The 22560-nt window shown below is 41.1% G+C and overlaps 1 protein-coding gene and 1 long non-coding RNA gene across 2 annotated transcripts in view; one reads left to right on the plus strand and one right to left on the minus strand.

Annotated features, from left to right (window-relative positions):
- LOC309490167 (epidermal growth factor receptor-like) overlaps window positions 1–17244 on the plus strand; it is a 49283-nt gene extending 32039 nt beyond the window's left edge. Inside the window, exons 2-15 of the mRNA XM_082159178.1 lie at window positions 1555–1706; window positions 1936–2122; window positions 2366–2500; window positions 2608–2676; window positions 5364–5482; window positions 6485–6626; window positions 6992–7108; window positions 11801–11952; window positions 12182–12386; window positions 12653–12787; window positions 12896–12964; window positions 14938–15056; window positions 16057–16198; window positions 16566–17244. Of these exons, the coding sequence (XP_082015304.1) occupies window positions 1555–1706; window positions 1936–2122; window positions 2366–2500; window positions 2608–2676; window positions 5364–5482; window positions 6485–6626; window positions 6992–7108; window positions 11801–11952; window positions 12182–12386; window positions 12653–12787; window positions 12896–12964; window positions 14938–15056; window positions 16057–16198; window positions 16566–16738 (1916 nt within the window). The 3' untranslated portion in view covers window positions 16739–17244. The remainder of the gene's footprint in view (window positions 1–1554; window positions 1707–1935; window positions 2123–2365; window positions 2501–2607; window positions 2677–5363; window positions 5483–6484; window positions 6627–6991; window positions 7109–11800; window positions 11953–12181; window positions 12387–12652; window positions 12788–12895; window positions 12965–14937; window positions 15057–16056; window positions 16199–16565) is intronic.
- LOC309490168 lies at window positions 16736–18746 on the minus strand. The gene is made up of 2 exons (XR_014202617.1): window positions 18581–18746; window positions 16736–17391 (listed from the first exon to the last, which is right to left on the minus strand). It is a non-coding gene; the product is annotated as an uncharacterized lncRNA (long non-coding RNA).
- Between the last annotated feature and the right edge of the window lie 3814 nt (window positions 18747–22560).

The following is a 22560-nucleotide window of genomic DNA, read 5'->3' on the forward strand; positions in this document are numbered from 1 at the left end:
TCTTTCTTCTGTTGCACAATAACTTAATTATTACTTATGCAGTAATGCAATTATTCACAATTTTACAGTCTGATGCATCTATAAGATGTTGGTCTCATTGGGGATATCTTGTGGTGCAAAATAGGGGTTGTTGATACAAATTTTGTCATTAATAATTGACGCCTCACAGTTTTATCTGTTTTGATTGCTACTTTTTTCATAATGGTGTCTCTGCAGCAATATAGACCAGAATGAGTAAATGTAGTAGTTATTTTTTCCCAGATGAGTGTGTGAGAAAGAGTAAGTTCTCGTAGCATTCATACGAGCTCTCTCTTTGCCACAAGCACTATTTATCTTGGCCCACCGCAGTCTTTCCTTTGCCGCTCAGAGCACTTAAAACAAACGCCCACCTACACTGAATTCTGATTGGTTCATTAGCTGTAAAAGACACCTACATGCCTCAGATTGGCTCCGGCTCTAGCATTTGCATTCACAGATGATTTATTACAATCATTTTAGTCTTTTATTTGTTTTTAATAAAGATTTTGGAAATGGCTTGGCCAGAGCCTAGACTTAAATTCAAGTGAAAACCTGTGGTTTGACCTGCAAATTGCAGTCTACAGACACACTCCATCTAATTTGTGTAATTGGAACAAATTTGCATTGCAAAATGGGCTAAAATTCCACAAATGTGAAATAAACAAGAAGGCTCAAGACTGTGATTGATGTTAAAGGGCTGTGTATAAAGCTTTTTATGCTCAACCAAGACTGTATTTGATCCAAAAAATACAGGAAAAAACAGTAATATTGTGAAATATTATTACAAATAAAATAACTGTTTTTGACAGTTAATGTTTTCAAAAAATATATATATATACTTAATTCCTTTGATGGCAAAGCTGATGCCAATTTGGTGCTCAAGAATATCATATACATAATTCACCCACTATATTGCTAAATGTACCTTATTTTTCATATAAACAGACAAATATACCAGTATGGCTTCTCTTGAAACTCCTCTGCTTCAGAGCGGTCATAGTTTTTTGCGACATAAGAAAAACTGGAGATTTCAAACCTCATTTTTGAGACAGTCTTTATACTCAGCAATGGTGTTGACTTATGAATTTGCACATGGTTTAAAAATGTCACAGACATATAAACAACATTAAAAACTTTTATATATTTGAGGAAACTGTGATAGATGTGTTTAAAGAATTCTTTGATAAATAGAAAGTAAAAAAAAAAACAGCATTTATTTTGAAATATAAATATTTTGTAACATAGCCTAATAAAAGTCACTTATGATCAATTTAATGCATCTTTGCTCAATAAAATTATTTTAATTTAATTTAAAATATCTTACTGACCCCATGTCTTACTGTATTATTGAATGAATAAAACTGATTCCAATGTGTTTGAAAATATGTTCAAAAATAATTTGGTTGGGAGGTTTTAAACAAATTGCAAAAAGAAACCAAAAGCATTTTTGCTTCTACTGGAATTTGAGTTTTATTATGCTTTTTTCCATGAAGGCCCCAGTGGATTGAATTCTTTCTTTCTCTCTGTGTGTTTAAGTGTGTCGGGGAACGAACATCAAACTGGCCCTTCTGGGAACAGTGGATGAACATTATCAGATCCTGGTAAAAATGTACAGCAACTGCACCGTGGTTCTGGAAAACCTGGAAATCACATATCTGACTGAAAAACACGACTTGTCTTTTCTCAGGGTATGGTATATATATATATATATCTGTTTACAAACACTACGTTCAGTGCTATTTTACTGTTATCTTACTGTTTGGTTATTGTAAGTCATCTATATACCAATGTTTTATTATATTTTGTATTTCATGACAGATGCCTCAACAATATTTAAATTATGCAGTATAACAACTCTTTATATAGTATTAGTGATGGATGTTAGTGAGCTTTATGTGTAATGTTTCTGATTTTTAGAGCATCCAAGAAGTTGGTGGGTATGTTCTTATTGGGATCAACTCAGCTCCCAGCATTCCCCTTGAGAATCTGCGCATCATTCGTGGCCACTCCCTTTATGAAGACAGATTTGCCTTGGTCGTCCTACTAAACTCCGACATCAGCATCGGACAAGGCGTGAACCAGTTACCACTGACTAGCTTAACTGGTATGTGCTTATATAAAAGTGTTTTTTTTCTTCCAAATGAGAATAACACATGCTTCTCTAGCTAACCTGTGTGTCTTTCGCACATTTGTTTTGTAGAGGGAATCACAATTATTAATCTCCATGCCTAGTGCTGAAAGTTATATTTGGAAAACTATAATAGACCTAAATTTCAACTGTCACTAAGTGAAGTTCGTCATACAGTACATAAATGCATTGTTCAAACACTGTCATTTTCCCTCCTAGAAATACTGAAGGGTGGAATAAAATTTACCAGTAACCATTATTTATGTAATGTGGAGACCATCCAGTGGACTGATATTCTGAACATGGAGACCCAGCCTACAATCATAGAGCCGCTACCAAACTTGGCTAGAGACTGTAAGTCTCTCAAGATTATTTTTATTTTTTTTAAATATACACGCATATTAAATGGTACTAATTAATTTTGCACGTTGATTAAGAATGTTCTACTCTACCTCCCGCAGGTGAGGAGTGTGACCTGAGCTGTCCCAATGGTTCCTGTTGGGGCCCTGGCCCTCAAAACTGCCAAACAAGTAAGTGGTCCTAAAAACTACTCGAGTAACTGAATCTGAATGTTTTTCCTACTTTCAGGCTTTTTAGAAGTGACTTTTTAAAAAAACACAACAACAAAAAAAAAAAACACAGAATTAATCCGTGCAAGTTAATACACAGAAAAAAATTGTTTGCCGTGGTAATCTTTAATCAAAGTCTGAAAAGTTACCTCCGGTCTGAAATACCGTCTTTTTCTGATGACGTAGACTTGACGGCTTGGGTTGAAAAACGCTTAACCACTCCCCTCAAACCGTTAGTCTGCTATGAGCGAGAGATGGAGAGGAGGAGCGCTGACACTAAAACCCTGCCCTCTGTTCAATATTCCCTTTCACTTGGAAGTACATCACAACACTGGAGAAAAGTCGTTTGCAACTTCCGGTTCACGCGGACTTTAAAAGCTAGAGACTGGGAACACAGATACTTTACACTACTATTCAAGTTTGGTTCTGAAAACAGTTTATTTGAAGATTCAGTCTCTATAAACACTGCCTTTCTGATAGCCTACTCTGCTCTGATTGGTCAGTTGACTCAGTCTGTTGTGATTGGTCTGCTCTCCTCTGATTGGCCAGATGGCTCAGTCTGTTGTGATTGGTCTACTCTCCTCTGATTGGTCAGTTGACTCAGTCTGTTGTGATTGGTCTACTCTCCTCTGATTGGCCAGATGGCTCAGTCTGTTGTGATTGGTCTACTCTCCTCTGATTGGTCAGTTGACTCAGTCTGTTGTGATTGGTCTACTCTCCTCTGATTGGTCAGATAGCTCAGTCTGTTGTGATTGGTCTACTCTGCTCTGATTAGCCAGATGGCTCAGTCTGTTGTGATTGGTCTACTCTCCTCTGATTGGTCAGATAGCTCAGTCTGTTGTGATTGGTCTACTCTGCTCTGATTGGCCAGATGGCTCAGTCTGTTGTGATTGGTCTACTCTCCTCTGATTGGTCAGATAGCTCAGTCTGTTGTGATTGGTCTACTCTGCTCTGATTGGCCAGATGGCTCAGTCTGTTGTGATTGGTCTACTCTGCTCTGATTGGCCAGATGGCTCAGTCTGTTGTGATTGGTCTACTCTCCTCTGATTGGTCAGATAGCTCAGTCTGTTGTGATTGGTCTACTCTGCTCTGATTGGCCAGATGGCTCAGTCTGTTGTGATTGGTCTACTCTCCTCTGATTGGTCTACTCTGCTCTGATTGGTCAGTTGACTCAGTCTGTTGTGATTGGTCTACTCTCCTCTGATTGGTCTACTCTGCTCTGATTGGTCAGATAGCTCAGTCTGTTGTGATTGGTCTACTCTCCTCTGATTGGTCAGATAGCTCAGTCTGTTGTGATTGGTCTACTCTGCTCTGATTGGCCAGATGGCTCAGTCTGTTGTGATTGGTCTACTCTCCTCTGATTGGTCAGATAGCTCAGTATGTTGTGATTGGTCTACTCTGCTCTGATTGGCCAGATGGCTCAGTCTATTGTGATTGGTCTACTCTCATCTGATTGGTCAGATAGCTCAGTCTGTTGTGATTGGTCTATTCTGCTCTGATTGGTCAGATGGCCCAGTCTGTTGTGATTGGTCTACTCTCCTCTGATTGGTCAGTTGACTCAGTCTGTTGTGATTGGTCTACTCTGCTCTGATTGGTCAGATAGCTCAGTCTGTTGTGATTGGTCTACTCTCCTCTGATTGGTCAGATAGCTCAGTCTGTTGTGATTGGTCTACTCTGCTCTGATTGGTCAGTTGACTCAGTCTGTTGTGATTGGTCTACTCTCCTCTGATTGGTCAGATAGCTCAGTCTGTTGTGATTGGTCTACTCTCCTCTGATTGGTCAGTTGACTCAGTCTGTTGTGATTGGTCTACTCTGCTCTGATTGGCCAGACAGCTCAGTCTGTTGTGATTGGTCTACTCTCCTCTGATTGGTCAGATAGCTCAGTCTGTTGTGATTGGTCTACTCTGCTCTGATTGGTCAGATGGCTCAGTATGTTGTGATTGGTCTACTCTCCTTTGATTGGTCAGATAGCTCAGTCTGTTGTGATTGGTCTACTCTCCTCTGATTGGTCAGATGGCCCAGTCTGTTGTGATTGGTCAACTCTGCTCTGATTGGTCAGATGGCTCAGTCTGTTGTGATTGGTCTACTCTCCTCTGATTGGTCAGTTGACTCAGTCTGTTGTGATTGGTCTACTCTGCTCTGATTGGTCAGATGGCCCAGTCTGTTGTGATTGGTCAACTCTGCTCTGATTGGTCAGTTGACTCAGTCTGTTGTGATTTGTCCACTCTGCTCTGATTGGTCAGATGACCCAGTCTGTTGTGATTGGTCACTTACAGCTCATGTCAGAAACTTTTTTTTGTTTTTTTTTGTGGTAATTGTAATTATTGTGAGAATATGGCTAAAACTGATACATTTATGGATGTTTTCAGTAATAAGAGGTTATGGTTATCGGTTATCTTAAACTTGGGTTATCTTGTTTCATGCTGTACTGGTTAGTAATGCACAATATCACTGCAAAATACAGTGAATTGACAGTTTTTGGATTTCTGTAAGGATTTCTGCTTTTTGAGTAGTTTTTTTTTTTTTAAATGCTCCTCTTTAGTTTGTTTAGTTGATCCTTGACTTATATTTCACGACTGCCGAAGAACACTACTTGACCCCTACTTGTCTGTTAGCATCTCTGAAGTTTCTTCTCTCTCTGAATCTAGTGACTAAGGTGATCTGTGCGGAGCAGTGCTCGGGCAGGTGTAAGGGACTCACACCTATGGACTGCTGCAATGAACATTGTGCTGCTGGCTGCACTGGACCCAAACCAACCGACTGCCTGGTGAGAAACACATGTGCACACGTTAGATTCATTTTCCAACCATTCATTGTTTGCTCATTTATCATTTACCACATACTGTATGTTATATGTGAGCGTAAATACAGTTAGTTAATTAGGTTAGGTATTTATGAACTGAACTAGTGTGAATAACAATAGCAGTATGACTCAACATGTGAGAAATTCACAGCCACTTGAATGTGTTAATAAAAACTAAAATAACTGTTTTCTATTTGAATATATATTAAAATGCAGTTTATTCCTGTGATCAAAGCTGACTTTTCGGCATAATTTCTTCAGTCTTCAGTGTCACATGATCCTTCAGAAGTCATTCAAATATGATGATTTGCTGCTCAAGAAACATTTCTTGTTATTATCAATGTTGAAAACAGTTGCTATACTGCTGCTATTTTTTTTTTTTTGAAACCGTGATATTTTTGATGAATAGATATTTAAAGGAGCAGCATTTTTTTTTAAATAGAAATCTATAGAAATCTTTGGTACAGCCCTGTTTCGCATGTACATACTATGTACTTCTTATAGCAATAACTATAACTGGGTTTAACTATAGGTTCTAACCTTGAACCTTCCCCTAAACCTAACCTTAACCCATGTAGTTACCTTAAATTACCAGTACTTTTTTTGGGGAAGTACACTGCCAGTACACTATAGTACACATACTGTAAAATATAGTGTAACCACATATTTTGTAACATTTAAATCTTGTTACTATCACTTTTGATAAAAAGCATCCTTGCTGAATAATCAAAATATTCATTTTTTTGTTAGAAACTTTTGCACTATAGTGTACTATATAGCATATAAGCCTTTGAAAAAAAGGTTTGACAAAAAACCTTTTAGAAGTTATCTAGCGGCTGGAAACATTTGTTACAGTGAAACATTCATTACCAATGAAGTGCACAGCTGCAGTAAATGTAACCTCAAGGGCAATGAAGATGATTTCGGACTAGTTGCCTCATGGGAAATGCTGTTTGTTTTCTGCAGGCCTGTAAGGACTTCCAGGATGAAGGGACATGCAAGGACGCATGTCCACCGCTCATGCTTTACGACCCTAACACCCACCAGCTCGCTCTCAACCCCGACGGGAAGTACAGCTTTGGGGCAACTTGTATCAAGAAATGCCCACGTAAGGCCAGGCTGAGACACCAATCTTCGAAACCTGCTATTTATTTATACATTTTTTTTCACTTGAAACACACAATCAGATTCTAATTATATCTTTCATGCAAATTCAAAGCTGTTAGGTCTTGAATTCTTGCATTCTGCAGATTAATGTTTTAGGTGTTCAGGGTTAAAATCTAAACAACACAATCCAGGTAAAGAGAATCACTCTGGTGTGGATCGTGAGCCTGCAACTCAAACTCTGGTTTCTGAATAACATCTCAGAAAGCAGGATAACTATGACAGAATGATTTGACGCATTAGGATTGTGTTGCTGGTTGGTTGTGGTTAACGACTCTGGAATGACTGATGGTTTGATGTTTTTCTCAGGTAACTATGTCGCGACAGACCATGGGGCATGTGTGAGAACATGCAGCCCTGGCACCTATGAGGTGGATGAGGGTGGAGTTTGGAAATGTAAGAAGTGTGATGGCCTGTGTCCAAAAGGTACAGTTGAGACTGCCGGTCAGGTCGGCAACAAGATGTTTTTTTTTTTTTAGTGGAAAGATTGTTTGTCTGTTTGTTTTCTCTCTCTATTTTTTCTAGTTTGACAAACACATTAGTCTTGTTTTAGTTGCATTTACAACTGTATTCTAATATAATTTAAAAGATATAATTAAAACTATGTAGAAGGCATAAAAACGTACTCGGTTACTAACGTAACCTCGGTTCTCTCTAGAGAGGGAACGAGTACTTGCGTAATATCTTACGCTAGGGGAAAACCTCTTTTCCACGAGATATTGAAGCCAAAAAATTATCCTTAATTTTGCAATAATGTAAAACGCATTGCAGCAGCATGCAGACATGGGCGAGACAGCTCGCGCGCCCATTGGCTGCTCTGCGGCAACTGCACCAGCCTATCGAGAGAGGCCCCTCATGACGTCAAAACCAATGAGGGTGCTTCGCACCCACTACGTCATGTCTCGCCGAAAGCGGGTGGGGCTTGGGCTAAAAATACAGCCCCGAGAGGCTGGTTTGGTCAGTTTTTCATCGCCGAAGCGAACCAGAGCGTGATGCATGCACGGCAAGATACGCAAGTACTCGTTCCCTCTCTAGAGAGAACCGAGGTTACATTAGTAACCGAGTACGTTCTCTTACGAGAGGTTCTCTCGTACTTGCGTAATATCTTACGCTAGGGGAACACAGTGTAAAACGCTGTGCGTGCTGAGATTCAACACTAAGATCCCAAGGGCAGGTGCCCGGGGCTCATACAGTGCCTAATCACAAGGGACTCACAGAGAATCCGGGAAGAGGGGCTAGAATAGCATCATTCCTGTAATATGGAGCTCTGATAAGAGCATGTTATATCAAGTGTTCCACACAGCCAGGGCGAACTGGGCCTGGACTGATAAATATGGGGGACTTACGCACTGCCCACAGAAGTATACAGACGATCAGTGATCGACGCTCTAGCAGTTTCAGCATCCTGAGCCGATAGCATCGGGCAGGCAATACTGAAAAATTAGACCGAGAGCAACTTAGCTTGTAAAGCAGGAACCTCGAGGTTATAAAACCTTATAAATGTAGACGGGGAGGCCCAGCCTGCCGCCATACAGATATCTTGCAAGGCAATCCCACTAGACCAAGCCCACGACGAGGCCATGCCTCTCGTGGAGTGCGCTTTGACACCTAACGGGCATTGCAGGCCCTTAGATGTATAAGCTAGCGCTATAGCATCAACTATCCATCTGGATAAACTCTGTTTTGACGCAGCTAGTCCCTTAGAACGGCCGCTGAACAAAACAAAGAGCTGCTCCGTCTTGTCTAAAAACAGATGAGCAAGACACATAGGCTCTTAAAGCCCTGACCCCTGCGAAACCCTGCGTCCCCTTCCTCTTCAGATTCAGCAGGGCCGACAGGGAGATCACCTGTGCCCTAAACGGTGTATTGAGGGATTTAGGAACATATCCGTGCTTTGGTTTGAGTATGACTTTCATGGCTTCCAGAACCGTGGAAAGGTCCCAAACGGGAACTGAGGGAGGTCTGAGAGGATTCAGCCTCTTAGCTCCTCTAAGGAAGCAAATGACCAGATCGTTCCTACCTAGTGACTGACCAAGCGTTGGTTCAGCGAACGCTGCTATGGCCGCCACATAAACTTTGAGCGTGGATGGGGCTCTGCCCTTATCCAGAAGCTCTTGTAGAAAGAAAAGAACCTCCGACATCCCACAGTCTGAGGGTGAAGTACCACGACCTGTACACCAGCTAGTGAACACAGACCATTTTGAGGAATAGAGCCGTCTAGTAGATGGGGCTCTAGCCTGCGTGATCGTGTTTAACACTCCCGCTGGGAGGTTAATGGGTACCCGTTGATGGCCCACACATGTAGGGACCAAAGCTCCGTGCGAGGATGCCAGATCGAGCCGTTGGCCTGCGAGAGGAGATCCCTCCTCACCGGTATCGGCCACGGGGCGGTACTCATCAGCTGCATCAGGACTGGAAACAAGGCTTGGTTCGTCCATAATGGGGCCACAAGTAGCACTGAGCATCCATTTTCCCTGATTCGCTCTAACACCTGGGGTAGGAGCATGACAGGGGGAAACGCATAGGGTGGGCAGCGGGGCCAGACGTGGGCCAGCGCATCCCTGCTCTTGGAGAAAAACTCCTGACAGTGAGCATTCTCTTGAGACGCAAATCTATTTTCACTCTGCCGAATGTTTCCCATAGCAGTTTGACTGTCTGTGGGTGTAAAGACCATTCTCCTGCCGGAAGATTGTTCCTGGACAGTCTGTCTGGTCCCACATTCAGGTGGCCGGGCACATGCGCTGCTCTCAGCGAGCGCAGATTGTGCTGAGCCCAGACCAGGAGGCGTTCCGTCAGCCTGTGAAGGGTTCTGGATCTGATACCTCCTTGGTGATTTTATATGAGCCACCACCGACATGTTGTCCGAACGGACCAAGACGTGGTGTCCTTTTATCTGGGGACAAAAGCGCCTCAGCGCGTTGTCGACTGCCATCATTTCCAGGCAGTTTATGTGTAGAAGCTTTTTCCGTTCTGACCACTGGCCGAAGAACGGTCTGCCCTCGAGCAGCGCTCCCCATCCCGAGGTTGAGGCGTCGGTAGACACTACCTTCACACTCGAGGAAGTCCCAAGGTTTACACCTGACCGGTACCAATTGGTCGCTGTCCAAGGTTTCAGAGCTGAGATGCATTTCTGATCGACCTTGAGGCGCAAGAGACCGGAGGTCCACGCTCGGCGCGGTACGTGCACTTTCAACCAGTACTGCAGCGGTGCATGCGAAGCAGACCCAGCTGAAGCACTGAAGATGCTGAAGCCATGAGACCCAGCATCTTCTGAAACTTTTGAGCGGGACTAAAGTGCCATTTGAATTGTTCTGTTTGAAAGTAGACATTTCAAGCTTTCTATATATTTCTCAGGTCTGTGAGGCAAGTAGGCTATACCATACGCTGAGTTTCGGTTCATTTATGAGACGAGCTCCAGTTCACTCGCCGGCGCCTCTGTGTCATCATGATTATCTATTTTCTATATTTAATTCTTATTTATTAAATCCAGGCCATTTGGATGATGAAACATTGATTAAAATTAAGATACAATTAATAAAAAAAACGAAATTCACTTTAATGAAAGGCTTTGTGCTTTCTGTTTGAGGTCTCTGTGAAAGTTTTAAAGTCGCTCTCAGAGCAGTCATGTCCGTAACGGAGAACTGTCACGTCCATAACATTGTTTTTTTTCCTTATAAAAGCGAACACGAAAAATAAAATAAAAATAATATTTTATGTTCTGTGGAGGCCGACCCTTCTTCATCCGGTGGGTATATTACTTTTGGTTTGCGCAGTGCAACTCATAGAACTACTAAAGAATATTTTGCCACCTAAAAGTTAAAGATTTTTTGTCACCTCACATGTGTATTTCCCTCATATTAAATATAAAACGCATGTGTAGACTGATATTTTTCTAATGTCTTGTCTCCTTTATTAAGGGAGTATGATATAAACAGACGTTTCAATATGTTGGTATTAAATGCATTTTCTGAGAATTATTTCAAGTTTTGACTGCAAATGTCACGTCCATATAACGCTGGAATTGCCCAATTTTAACGAATTTATCCTCAACTAGTTTTTTGGTCTAGGTCTACGTATTTTATTCCTACCTTAGTAATTTAAAGATGTGGTAGCCCTACATCTTACACATCACACTCCACTGTTATGGTGGCAATTTCAGTAAATTTACTCACTAACATTATTGTGGAAACAAAATAAGAATGGAAACTAAAATATGGTAGTATCGCGCTACAGCGCACATTCTATCAGCTGCAGTTCTGGCGCCTCAGTCCCAATACTGTAAAACTCGACGTACATTCACATCACATCCACATGTTAATGCAGCGGTAGATTTACACTCACAGGACACTGCACTTATTATTCGCAATCACAAAAGTTAATTATTTGCTCGTGCTTTAAAGCTTTGCCGGGTAAACATTTCATTGGCGTTCTGTTCTGACATGATGCACTTTTTCTGAGCGGCGCGTACTTTAGTGCGCGCGCACTGTCAAACAGCGCCAAACTGGATTTTTGTTGGGTCAGACCCATCTGATAGCGATGGGGGGCTGATACCGCCAGAGCAACATGGAGCTACATGTAAAAAAAATATGCACCAAACAAGCCACTTTGAAATGTTGCTGTTTTCACAAAAGTTGGGTGACCCTCCCCCTAGACTAAAAAAAGTTGGATGACCCTCCCCTCAACAAAGAATAAAAAGACCCTCCCCTATTTTCCTCCGGTGGCCCCTTCCATAAATACCGAACGGTCCCTAAAGAATTCTTTGATAAATAGAAAGTAAAAAAAAAAACAGCATTTATTTTGAAATATAAATATTTTGTAACATAGCCTAATAAAAGTCACTTATGATCAATTTAATGCATCTTTGCTCAATAAAATTATTTTAATTTAATTTAAAATATCTTACTGACCCCATGTCTTACTGTATTATTGAATGAATAAAACTGATTCCAATGTGTTTGAAAATATGTTCAAAAATAATTTGGTTGGGAGGTTTTAAACAAATTGCACAAAGAAACCAAAAGCATTTTTGCTTCTACTGGAATTTGAGTTTTATTCTGCTTTTTTCCATGAAGGCCCCAGTGGATTGAATTGTTCTTTCTTTCTCTGTGTGTGTTTAAGTGTGTCGGGGAACGAACATCAAACTGGCCCTTCTGGGAACAGTGGATGAACATTATCAGATCCTGGTAAAAATGTACAGCAACTGCACCGTGGTTCTGGAAAACCTGGAAATCGCATATCTGACTGAAAAACACGACTTGTCTTTTCTCAGGGTATGGTATATATATATATATATCTGTTTACAAACACTACGTTCAGTGCTATTTTACTGTTATCTTACTGTTTGGTTATTGTAAGTCATCTATATACCAATGTTTTATTATATTTTGTATTTCATGACAGATGCCTCAACAATATTTGAATTATGCAGTATAACAACTCTTTATATAGTATTAGTGATGGATGTTAGTGAGCTTTATGTGTAATGTTTCTGATTTTTAGAGCATCCAAGAAGTTGGTGGGTATGTTCTTATTGGGCTCAACTCAGCTCCCAGCATTCCCCTTGAGAATCTGCGCATCATTCGTGGCCACTCCCTTTATGATGACAGATTTGCCTTGGTCGTCCTACTAAACTCCGACATCAGCATCGGAAAAGGCGACAGCATCGGACAAGGCGTGAACCAGTTACCACTGACTAGCTTAACTGGTATGTGGTTATATAAAAGTGTTCTTTGTCCTAGTGTTTTTTTTCTTCCAAATGAGAATAACACTTTAACTTTAACGCTTCTAACTGACCTGTGTGTCTTTCGCACATTTGTTTTGTAGAGGGAATAACATTCATTAATCTCCATGCCTAGTGCTGAAAGTTATATTTGGAAAACAATAATAGACCTAAATTTCAACTGTCACTAAGTGAAGTTCGTCATACAGTACATAAATGCATTGTTCAAACACTGTCATTTTCCCTCCTAGAAATACTGAAGGGTGGAATAAAATTTACCAGTAACCGTTATTTATGTAATGTGGAGACCATCCAGTGGACTGATATTCTGAACATGGAGACCCAGCCTACAATCAGAGAGCCGGCACCAAACTTGGCTAGAGACTGTAAGTCCCTCAAGATTTTTTTTTTTTTTTTTTAAATATACACGCATATTAAATGGTACTAATTAATTTTGCACGTTGATTAAGAATGTTCTACTCTACCTCCCGCAGGTGAGAAGTGTGACCTGAGCTGTCCCAATGGTTCCTGTTGGGGCCCTGGCCCTCAAAACTGCCAAACAAGTAAGTGGTCCTAAAAACTACTCGAGTAACTGAATCTGAATGTTTTTCCTACTTTCAGGCTTTTTAGTAAATTTGTGAAAACATTCTATGTAGAAGTGTTTAAAAAAACACAACAACAACAACAACAAAAACACAGAAACCTTTTTAAAGCTAGAGACTGGGAACACAGATACTTTACACTACTATTCAAAAGTTTGGCTCTGAAAACAGTTTATTTGAAGATTCAGTCTCTATAAACACTGCCTTTCTGATAGCCTACTCTGCTCTGATTGGTCAGTTGACTCAGTCTGTTGTGATCGGTCTACTCTGCTCTGATTGGCCAGACAGCTCAGTCTGCTGTGATTGGTCTACTCTCCTCTGATTGGCCAGACAGCTCAGTCTGCTGTGATTGGTCTACTCTGCTCTGACTGGTCAGATAGCTCAGTCTGTTGTGATTGGTCTACTCTCCTCTGATTGGTCAGATAGCTCAGTCTGTTGTGATTGGTCTACTCTGCTCTGATTGGCCAGACAGCTCAGTCTGCTGTGATTGGTCTACTCTGCTCTGACTGGTCAGATAGCTCAGTCTGTTGTGATTGGTCTACTCTCCTCTGATTGGTCAGATAGCTCAGTCTGTTGTAATTAGGGTGACCACCCGTCCCGCGTAGCGCGTGCGCGCACAGCGTTTGAAACCCAATTCATGCGTCCCGCAAATTGAGACCGTGTCACGCATAATCTGTGCTTGCTAAAAAAAAGGTTGGTCGCTCTATATCCTCGAGCCCCAGGCAGCCAAACGAACATTACTTGACAGTTCAGCACGCTACTGTTGCCACACAAACCCCTCAGTTGAACTGCTAACTAGGTTGTCATCAACTTTTTCGTTGTTGTCATGACAGCGCACGCACGCGCATACCAGACACACTGGGAAGAAACTTTTAGATGCGCGCTTTCCAATTCGAAAAATGGAGAAAGAGACTGAGTCTGAGAGGCACCGCCATCATTAATTATAAAGAGAAGGTGTGGGTACAAGAAAGACTGGGAAAATGAATATTTGTGGCTGAAAGGTGTTGAGGGGGATACCGAGAGGGCTTTTTGGGACATGGAGGGGAATAGGCTACGATGTCAATCGTATTTTTTTTTAAATACTTTTTTTAAAAACTGTTCCTGTGGTGTTTAACTACAATTCCTGTTAATCCTATAATTTTATATTATAATTTATTTAAAGTGAATAAATTGTAATGAAAAATAAATAAAATTATAGTAAATCTTAAGTGGAAGTGCATCTGTCAATTCATTGAATGTTCAAAATATTATGAATCTTTATTTAGAAAAAAAATACACATTGGTTGGCCTATTCATGAGCATACATCAGCAATTACACATGTTTAGGGGAATAGGGCATTATTAATATACCATGTAAGGTGGTATGTGCTAGAAATGGGTAAACCACTATCAGTGAGTCTGCCCGTGGGGTGGGGGCACCGCCGTGCCAGGCAGTGTCCCCCATTGTCCCTCAGAAACATACCCCTTGTCCCCCCTTGGGCTTATTAGCAGGTGGTCACCCTACTTGTGATTGGTCTACTCTGCTCTGATTGGTCAGATGGCCCAGTCTGTTGTGATTGGTCACTTACAGCTCATGTCAGAAACTTTTTTTTTTTTTTTTTTTGTAATTGTAATTATTGTGAGAATATGGCTAAAACTGATACATTTATGGATGTTTTCAGTAATAAGAGGTTATGGTTATCGGTTATCTTAAACTTGGGTTATCTTGTTTCATGCTGTACTGGTTAGTAATGCACAAAATACAGTGAATTGACAGTTTTTGGATTTCTGTAAGGATTTCTGCTTTTTTGAGTAGTTTTTTTTTTTTTTTTTAAATGCTCCTCTTTAGTTTGTTTAGTTGATCCTTGACTTATATTTCATGACTGCTGAAGAACACTACTTGACCCCTACTTGTCTGTTAGCATCTCTGAAGTTTCTTCTCTCTCTGAATCTAGTGACTAAGGTGATCTGTGCGGAGCAGTGCTCGGGCAGGTGTAAGGGACTCACACCTATGGACTGCTGCAATGAACATTGTGCTGCTGGCTGCACTGGACCCAAACCAACCGACTGCCTGGTGAGAAACACATGTGCAGATACGTTAGATTCATTTCCCAACCATTCATTGTTTGCTCATTTATCATTTACCACATACTGTATGCTATATGTGAGCGTAAATACAGTTAGTTAATTAGGTTAGGTATTTATGAACTGAACTAGTGTGAATAACAATAGCAGTATGACTCAACATGTGAGAAATTCACAGCCACTTGAATGTGTTAATAAAAACTAAAATAACTGTTTTCTATTTGAATATATATTAAAATACATTTTATTCCTGTGATCAAAGCTGACTTTTCGGCATCATTTCTTCAGTCTTCAGAGTCACATGATCCTTCAGAAGTCATTCAAATATGATGATTTGCTGCTCAAGAAACATTTCTTGTTATTATCAATGTTGAAAACAGTTGCTATACTGCTGCTATATATATTTTTTTTTTTTTGAAACCGTGATATTTTTGATGAATAGATATTTAAAGGAGCAGCATTTTTTTTTAAATAGAAATCTAAAGAAATCTTTGGTACAGTCCTGTTTCGCATGTACATACTATGTACTTCTTATAGCAATAACTATAACTGGGTTTAACTATAGGTTCTAACCTTGAACCTTCCCCTAAACCTAACCTTAACCCATGTAGTTACCTTAAATTACCAGTACTTTCTTGGGGAAGTACACTGCCAGTACACTATAGTACACATACTGTAAAATATAGTGCAACCACATCTTTTGTAACATTTTAAATCTTGTTACTATCACTTTTGATAAAAAGCATCCTTGCTGAATAATCAAAATATTCCTTTTTTGCTGTTAAAAACTTTTGAACTATAGCATATAAGCCTTTGAAAAAAAGGTTTGACAAGAAACCTTTTAGAAGTTATCTAGCGGCTGGAAACATTTGTTACAGTGAAACATTCATTACCAATGAAGTGCACAGCTGCAGTAAATGTAACCTCAAGGGCAATGAAGATGATTTCGGACTAGTTGCCTCATGGGAAATGCTGTTTGTTTTCTGCAGGCCTGTAAGGACTTCCAGGATGAAGGGACATGCAAGGACGCATGTCCACCGCTCATGCTTTACGACCCTAACACCCACCAGCTCGCTCTCAACCCCGACGGGAAGTACAGCTTTGGGGCAACTTGTATCAAGAAATGCCCACGTAAGGCCAGGCTGAGACACGAATCTTCGAAACCTGCTATTTATTTATTTTAATTTTTTTTCACTTGAAACACACAATCAGATTCTAATTATATCTTTCATGCAAATTCAAAGCTGTTAGGTCTTGAATTCTTGCATTCTGGAGATTAATGTTTTAGGTGTTCAGGGTTAAAATCTAAACAACACAATCCAGGTAAAGAGAATCACTCTGGTGTGGATCGTGAGCCTGCAACTCAAACTCTGGTTTCTGAATAACATCTCAGAAAGCAGGATAACTATGACAGAATGATTTGACGCATTAGGATTGTGTTGCTGGTTGGTTGTGGTTAACAACTCTGGAATGACTGATGGTTTGATGTTTTTCTCAGGTAACTATGCCGTGACAGACCATGGGGCATGTGTGAGAACATGCAGCCCTGGCACCTATGAGGTGGATGAGGGTGGAGTTCGGAAATGTAAGAAGTGTGATGGCCATTGTCCAAAAGGTACAGTTGAGACTGCCGGTCAGGTCGGCAACAAGATGTTGAAAACAACAAGATAAGTGGAAAGATTGTTTGTCTGTTTGTTTTCTCTCTCTATTTTTTCTAGTTTGACAAACACATTAGTCTTGCTTTAGTTGCATTTACAACTGTATTCTAATATAATTTAAAATATATAATTAAAACTATGTAGAAGGCATAAAAACGACAATCCATTGCAGTGTCTGTTAGTGATCTGTCCTTCCATAGTATTGCATGTCAACTATTGTAACTAAGCTTTTCCAACAACACAGACAACATATAGCCATGATATGTTGTATTTCAATAAAATAAAATAAAAATAAAAAACACACACGTGTGTGTGTGTGTGTGTGTACACTATTGTTCAAAGGTTTGGGGTTCTTTTAACCCCCTGAGGTCGGCTATCGCGGCGATTCCTTAACAGTGAAAAAAAAATGTGCTTGTGTTATACATCAATTGATCCTGTTAAATGTGTATTATTTTTGTGTATACTCACAATAAAAACAAAGTGTTGTGCTTTTCGCCAAATAAAGAAAAATAAACATGATGCGAGTTCTGCCTTCTCTCTGTCAGTGTAGTCCATTCTGAAACGCGTCCGAAAATGAACCATAACTCAGCGAATACTCAGTCAAACAGGCATACAGACACACAGGCATGAAGCTTGAATTCTCTTCTTTTATTATAAAAAAATATTCTCTGTTTATGTAATCTTTATGAAAAGAGAGAGATTTCAGTCGTTCTCATCTTAGCTCATTACGTTTTAATCTGCCCCGCCCACAGAGAGCGCGCCCTATTCAAACGCAAATGACTGAGGCAATCCATGCAAACTGTGAACCATATCAGCTCGAGAAATTACATCAAGTTTATTCAGATCATTGTACTTGTTTACACTGTCTCGCAGCGCTGTGAGGAATAATAATAATGGAAAATGTAACTCAGAAGTGCTGGTATTTCGAGGAGCAACGGATGGAATACTGTAGTAAGTTTTTTTCATTCTCAAGTAAATCGCGTTTCTGTGTGAATGAGTGAATGGCAGAGATGCGCTGTTTACCACAACTCGCAAAAAGACGGTTTAAATTTGAATTGCGTTTCTGTGTGTGAATGAATGATCCGCTTTTAGCAAACTGTATTGCTATACTGAGATGAGTAAAAATCGACTGAAATATGTTGAAATAAAATGTATTTGTATAAGCAACGTATTAAACTGCAAATTAACATTTATATTCCTTATAATAAAAATGAAAGACCTATGTTACAGACATATGAAAGACAACATTTCGTTGATTAGTTTTGGATAGATTACACATTTTTACTGTAAAATATCTACCACCTCAAATAAGCTTTTGTTTGCCAATTTTTGCTAATATAGTATGTTTTGTCAATGTAGTCTATATTCAAAGTAATGAATCCTTAACTTTGAAATATGTATGATAAAATGTATACTTTAGTTTTTACAAAGAAAGATTACACTTGAATTGTTGTTGTAATTGTAACCTTTTTAATAAAATATATATATATATATTTACAAGGTAGATGTAAACAAATTTTAAAAGGTCAATATAAGCCTTTTCTTTAAATAATTTTTATTGTGTTTTATTATTGACAAATTTGGGGAGAGGATACATATTCCAAAACTGAAAATAAAGTATGAGAATTAACTGCACAATTACTAGACATGTTTTCCTTGGATATTATACAATTTGAAAGCACAATTTGTGAAAAAAATTAAATAAAAATTGAGATGGTTCCAACTGTGAACCAATTTGGTAGAATATATATATATATATATATATATACATATATATACACACATATATGTATATATATATATATATATATATATATATATATATATATATATATATATATATATACATACATACAGGTCCTTCTCAATAAATTAGCATATTGTGATAAAGTTCATTATTTTCCATAATGTAATGATAAAAATTTAACTTTCATATATTTTAGATTCATTGCACACCAACTGAAATATTTCAGGTCTTTTATTGTTTTAATACTGATGATTTTGGCATACAGCTCATGAAAACTTCTCAGGTTACGTATGAGAGGGAACGAGACGCTGCGTCGAGACGCGGTGGGAACGCCCTGCGTGATTGCGTCGTGAAGCACGTGTATAATCAGTCCAATGGAAAGACGAGACGTCATAGGCGGGTGACGTCATCGACCAGGAAGCTATAAAGCAGCGCTGAAAACAGACCGCGACAGCTTCTGAAAAGCCGAAGCAAGTCGATCACAGGCATGCAGGGAGTATGGCAGGGCGACGCAGCGTCTCGTTCCCTTTCAGGGAACCAGGGTTACATACGTAACCTGAGACGTTCCCTTTCAAGGGAACTCGAGCTGCGTCGAGACGCGGTGGGAACCCTATACCCACGACGCCATATTACAAATGCCTGTTCTGTATGAAGACCACGTGCACACTAGGAACAAGCACCGTAGACCCTGGAGTGGAGCCTAGGACCAAGTCATAAAATCTAACAAATGTATACGGTGAGGACCAGCCTGCCGCATTACAGATGTCATAGAGTGAAACTCCTGATAATAAAGCCTTAGAGGCAGCCATACTCCTGGTAGAATGGGCCGGGACAGCCAAAGGTGAAGGCTGTCCGGCCGCTCCATAAGCAAGTGAGATAGCCTCAACTACTCACTTGCTCATTATCTGTTTAGATGCAGGGCAACCTATCTTACATGTAGGTAACCCGAAGCAGACGAATAATTGCTTTTATATATACGCCACAGCTTCTTCTTTGGCAGCTCTGTGGACATAAGCACCCAAAGCCCGGACAGGGCATAACAGATTAAGTTCTTCCTGATCTGGGGTATAAAGGTGGAGGACAGAAGGCCTGCAGCACAAATGACCCGCAAATTTAGTAGGGACCTAGGAATACAACCCGGCAGGGGGTGAAGAAAGACTATCACCATACCAGGTGCAAATCCAAGTACGTGCAGGCCTCAGCCTCATGTACCACGGAGAAGACGAAATAAGGATCTCTCCTAAGAGATAACCCAGCAAAGAAACATTCATTGCAGAAATCAAGTACTGTACCATAGGGCAGATAGCAAGATTCAGAAGGCGTTCTCCACACCAGGCAGAGAACAGTTTCCATTTCAATGCATATTCAGTCTTCTCGTGGAGGGAGCTCTAGACTGGAGTATGGTCTCCACGACCTCAGTCGAGAGACCTGAATCTATGAGCTGGGCCCCCTTAGAGGCCGAGCCCACAGTATCCATAACTCCGGATGAGAGTAACTCCCGGGAGCAAAAATATCGGGAAATGCGTACAGGTGTAGCCTCAACCATACCTAATACGTTGCATCCAGTTCAAGCAGAGCTGGATGCGTCAGGGAGAATCACATAGGGCAATGTGTTGAATAAACGATGCGAAAGATAGACTTGAGTCTTGACCGAAGATCTCCCAAAGGAGCTCCACCACCTCGGGGTGAAATCTCCATTCCCCAGGCCTCAGCCCCTGCCTCAACAGGATATCTGCTCTGATATACAAGACCATCAGTGTGTTGTCCGGAAGGACAAGCGCATGGTGACCTCTCAGGTCTGGAAGGAAGTATTTGAGAGCTCGAAATACCGCCATAATTTCTAGCCGATTTATATGCCAGAACGTTAATGGTCCTGCCAAAGACCTTTCGCCGAGCGGCCACTCATGACCGCCCGCCATCCCGTGAGGGAAGCATCCGTCGAAAGCGTTACGCGTCGACAAGAAGCCCCCAGCACTGGGCCCTGGGTGAGGAACCAAGGTTTCTTCCACATGACCAAGGCACGAAGGCATCGCCGCGTGACCTTGATCGTGCGAAATGGATTTCCCCTCGGAGAAAACCCCTTGGTCCTGAGCCACCACTGCAGAGGTCTCATGTACAGAAGGCCAAAAGTAATTACGTTGGACGCAGCTGCCATGAGCCCCAACAGTCTGAAACTGTTCCACAGTGAGTGACTGGCCTAGTTTTACCCCAGTTACGGCGAAGCCGCAACCCCAACATTACTTTAACTTTAACTTTAACAACTTTAAATGAGACAGAACGACATCTCGATGCCGAACTGCCATCTGCTCAGATTGAGCTAGGATCAACCAATAATCGATAAAGTATAATACGTGAATACCCTGGAGTCTCAGAGGAGCCAGAGCTGCATCCACGCATATTTTAAAGGTGCGGGGTGATAAAAAGGCCGAATGGAAGAACCCGAAACTGGTATGCTTTGCCCCCAAAAGCAAACCTCAGGAACCTCCTGTGATGAGGATGGAAAGATAAGTAAGCGTCCTTCAAGTCTATTGTGACAAACCAGTCCTCGGACTGAATCTGTGACACAATCATATTAGCTTAAGCATACTTTGAACTTGAGATTCTGAAACCTGCTGTTTAATTGACGCAGGTCTAGAATAGGACGCAACCCCTCATCCCCTTTCGGAACAATGAAGTAACGGCTGTAAAACCCTGACTGTCTGCTGGGAGGAGGAACCCCTTCTATAGCTCCTTTTGCAGAAGTGTCAGTACTGTGGGGAGGACCCATAGAAATCTGGGCGGACGAGAACCGAACTGAATTCTGAAACCCTTTTCTAAAGTGTGCAGGACCCACTGAGAAATATGTGGCAGTAGTTTCCACGCTGCCAGAAATTCTACTAAGGGAACCAGTCTCTCGAGACTGGCCTCTGGATTTGGTTGAACAGTCACTTAGGTGCCCTGAAACGGCGAACCGGCAGGGAACAACCGAACTGACCGTTCTACGCCCCTCCTCGGAGGATCGTATGGGGACGCTGACACCTCGGTGCCCTGAACGGAGAACCGGCAGGGAACAACCGAACTGGCAGCGCTGCGACCCTCCTCAGAGAGTCGCACCCCAGAGGGTGCCGAGGAGAAACGATTTCTCAAAACCGTCCCTGCCCCGGAGGAACCTTCAGAAGCCTGATAGCCTCAGCGTCAGGACTTCTTATTTAAGTTTTATTAGAGATAACGACAGTCCTCAGATCTTGCCTACCTCTAACTAGCTTTGTTCCTACGACCCTCCTTGGAGGGCCTCCTCGCCTCAGCGTCAGGGCTTCTTACAGAAGATACTTTGCTATTTTAGAGATAAAACAGTCCTCAGATCTTGCATATCCCTAACTGGCTAGACTGCGACCGCCACCCAGGTCCGATTGTGGATGAGCCTGAATGGCGAATCTCTGTTTTGCCGCACTCTATGCTGCGAGGAGCTTAGTAGGCTGAGACTGCTCCCGCCCAGCAGTCTCAGGAACATTAGATCGGTGAGGAAGAAACCTCTGGAACGCCCCTGAAGAGTTTATTTCTTCGTCTCTTGAAAGCGGAGCGTCCAGAAGAACAGACATATTTTATTATCTTTATTTTTCTTTACATCAGAAAAAACTATATATATATATATACATATATATAAATATATATCACTCCGTGGCCACCAGCAGGAAACAACCGAACTGGCAGCGCTGCGACCCTCCTCAGAGAGTCGCCCCCCAGAGGACGCCGAGGAGAAAACGATTTCTCGAAACCGTCCCTCCCCGGTATAGTTTATCTGTTGCGCAACGCAATTCTCGAATAGCATCAGTTCTGACATCCTCACATTCATCCATGTTCTTATATACTTTACCCACCAGTGCTGCCTAATAATATTTATCTATTATTTTATGATGGCTGGTGGGTAACGTCGGGGTTATGATGACGCCGACCCGGGAGAGATAGCTCGCAAGCGTCTCTTTAACCCGAGGCACTGTCATACAAAAATACTTAATACCCATAGCATTACAATAGTAAAAGTTTAGGGATTAAACACATAAATAGAAACCGGTTTATTCCACGATCTCGACACCTCAGTGTGGAGCTAG

The sequence above is a fragment of the Leuciscus leuciscus genome (genome assembly GCF_965113295.1).
Source record: "Leuciscus leuciscus genome assembly, chromosome: 25".
NCBI lineage: Eukaryota > Metazoa > Chordata > Actinopteri > Cypriniformes > Leuciscidae > Leuciscus > Leuciscus leuciscus.